Source organism: Ceratina calcarata, unplaced genomic scaffold (genome assembly GCF_001652005.2).
Source record: "Ceratina calcarata isolate Rehan_Ccalc_2016 unplaced genomic scaffold, ASM165200v1 scaffold5895, whole genome shotgun sequence".
Lineage (NCBI taxonomy): Eukaryota > Metazoa > Arthropoda > Insecta > Hymenoptera > Apidae > Ceratina > Ceratina calcarata.
The window spans coordinates 1-852 of NW_017177125.1; the positions used below are offsets into that span (position 1 = coordinate 1).

The following is an 852-nucleotide window of genomic DNA, read 5'->3' on the forward strand; positions in this document are numbered from 1 at the left end:
AAAATATGAACACTAGTTTTTGCTTATCAATAGCACAGAAAGTTCTGTAGTTATGCCATATCAATAGGAATTAAAAAATTCTGATAACGAAGTAGTCGCACTTGATCACAGAAAATATTCTAGAGAGTTTATTTAATTAGTGTTTATGTACCACTCGATGGTCTCTCCCAACAGCATAACCATCTGCGCCATAATGGCTGTGGTTTTCTGCGTCTATACAACAAATTAGCACTGCCTCTCCTTGTATTAAGGGCACTGACTATTGCCTGATCAAATGCTTCTTTCAGATCATGCTGAGTCAATGCAGATGTCTCTACGTAACTTACAGCACCAACTCTTTGAGCCAATTGATGACCTTGTGTGGTCGTCACTGGTGCTTGACCATACCTTGCTAATTGCAGCATAAGATGCACATCCGATCTTAAGTCACTCTTTGTGCCTACCTAAAACAATGATTGACTTTGGCCATTTAGAATATCCAAATTTAATTTGAATATTGTTTATAATTACCCATAAGATTTTATTTTCCTTACCAAAATAATTGGTGCATTTGGGCAATGTTTTCTAACTTCATTTACCCAGCGAACAGTTACACTATGATAGGATGAAGGACACACAACACTGAAGCAGACTAGGAAGACATCTGTTTCTGGATAACACAATGATCTTAGTGGATCAAAGTCATCTTGACCTGCTGTGTCACATAGCTGGACATTTATTGGCAGACCATCAACATTAACAACCACTATAAACAATTGCCATTTAACATGTTTAAAAAAATAATTTAATCAATTAAAATATTCATAATTTTTTTTCAAGATGACTATCTGTATACTACGCATTAAATATACA

The 852-nt window shown here is 35.2% G+C and overlaps 1 protein-coding gene across 1 annotated transcript; it reads right to left on the reverse strand.

The window, feature by feature from the left end:
• Window positions 1–6: 6 nt before the first annotated feature.
• Window positions 7–779, reverse strand: LOC108629856 (rho-related GTP-binding protein RhoU-like; the record flags this gene model as incomplete). The annotated part of the gene is made up of 2 exons (XM_018032766.2): window positions 7–443; window positions 534–779. Coding segments are annotated over 2 exons (546 nt in total), but the record flags the coding sequence as incomplete, so codon positions are not given.
• Between the last annotated feature and the right edge of the window lie 73 nt (window positions 780–852).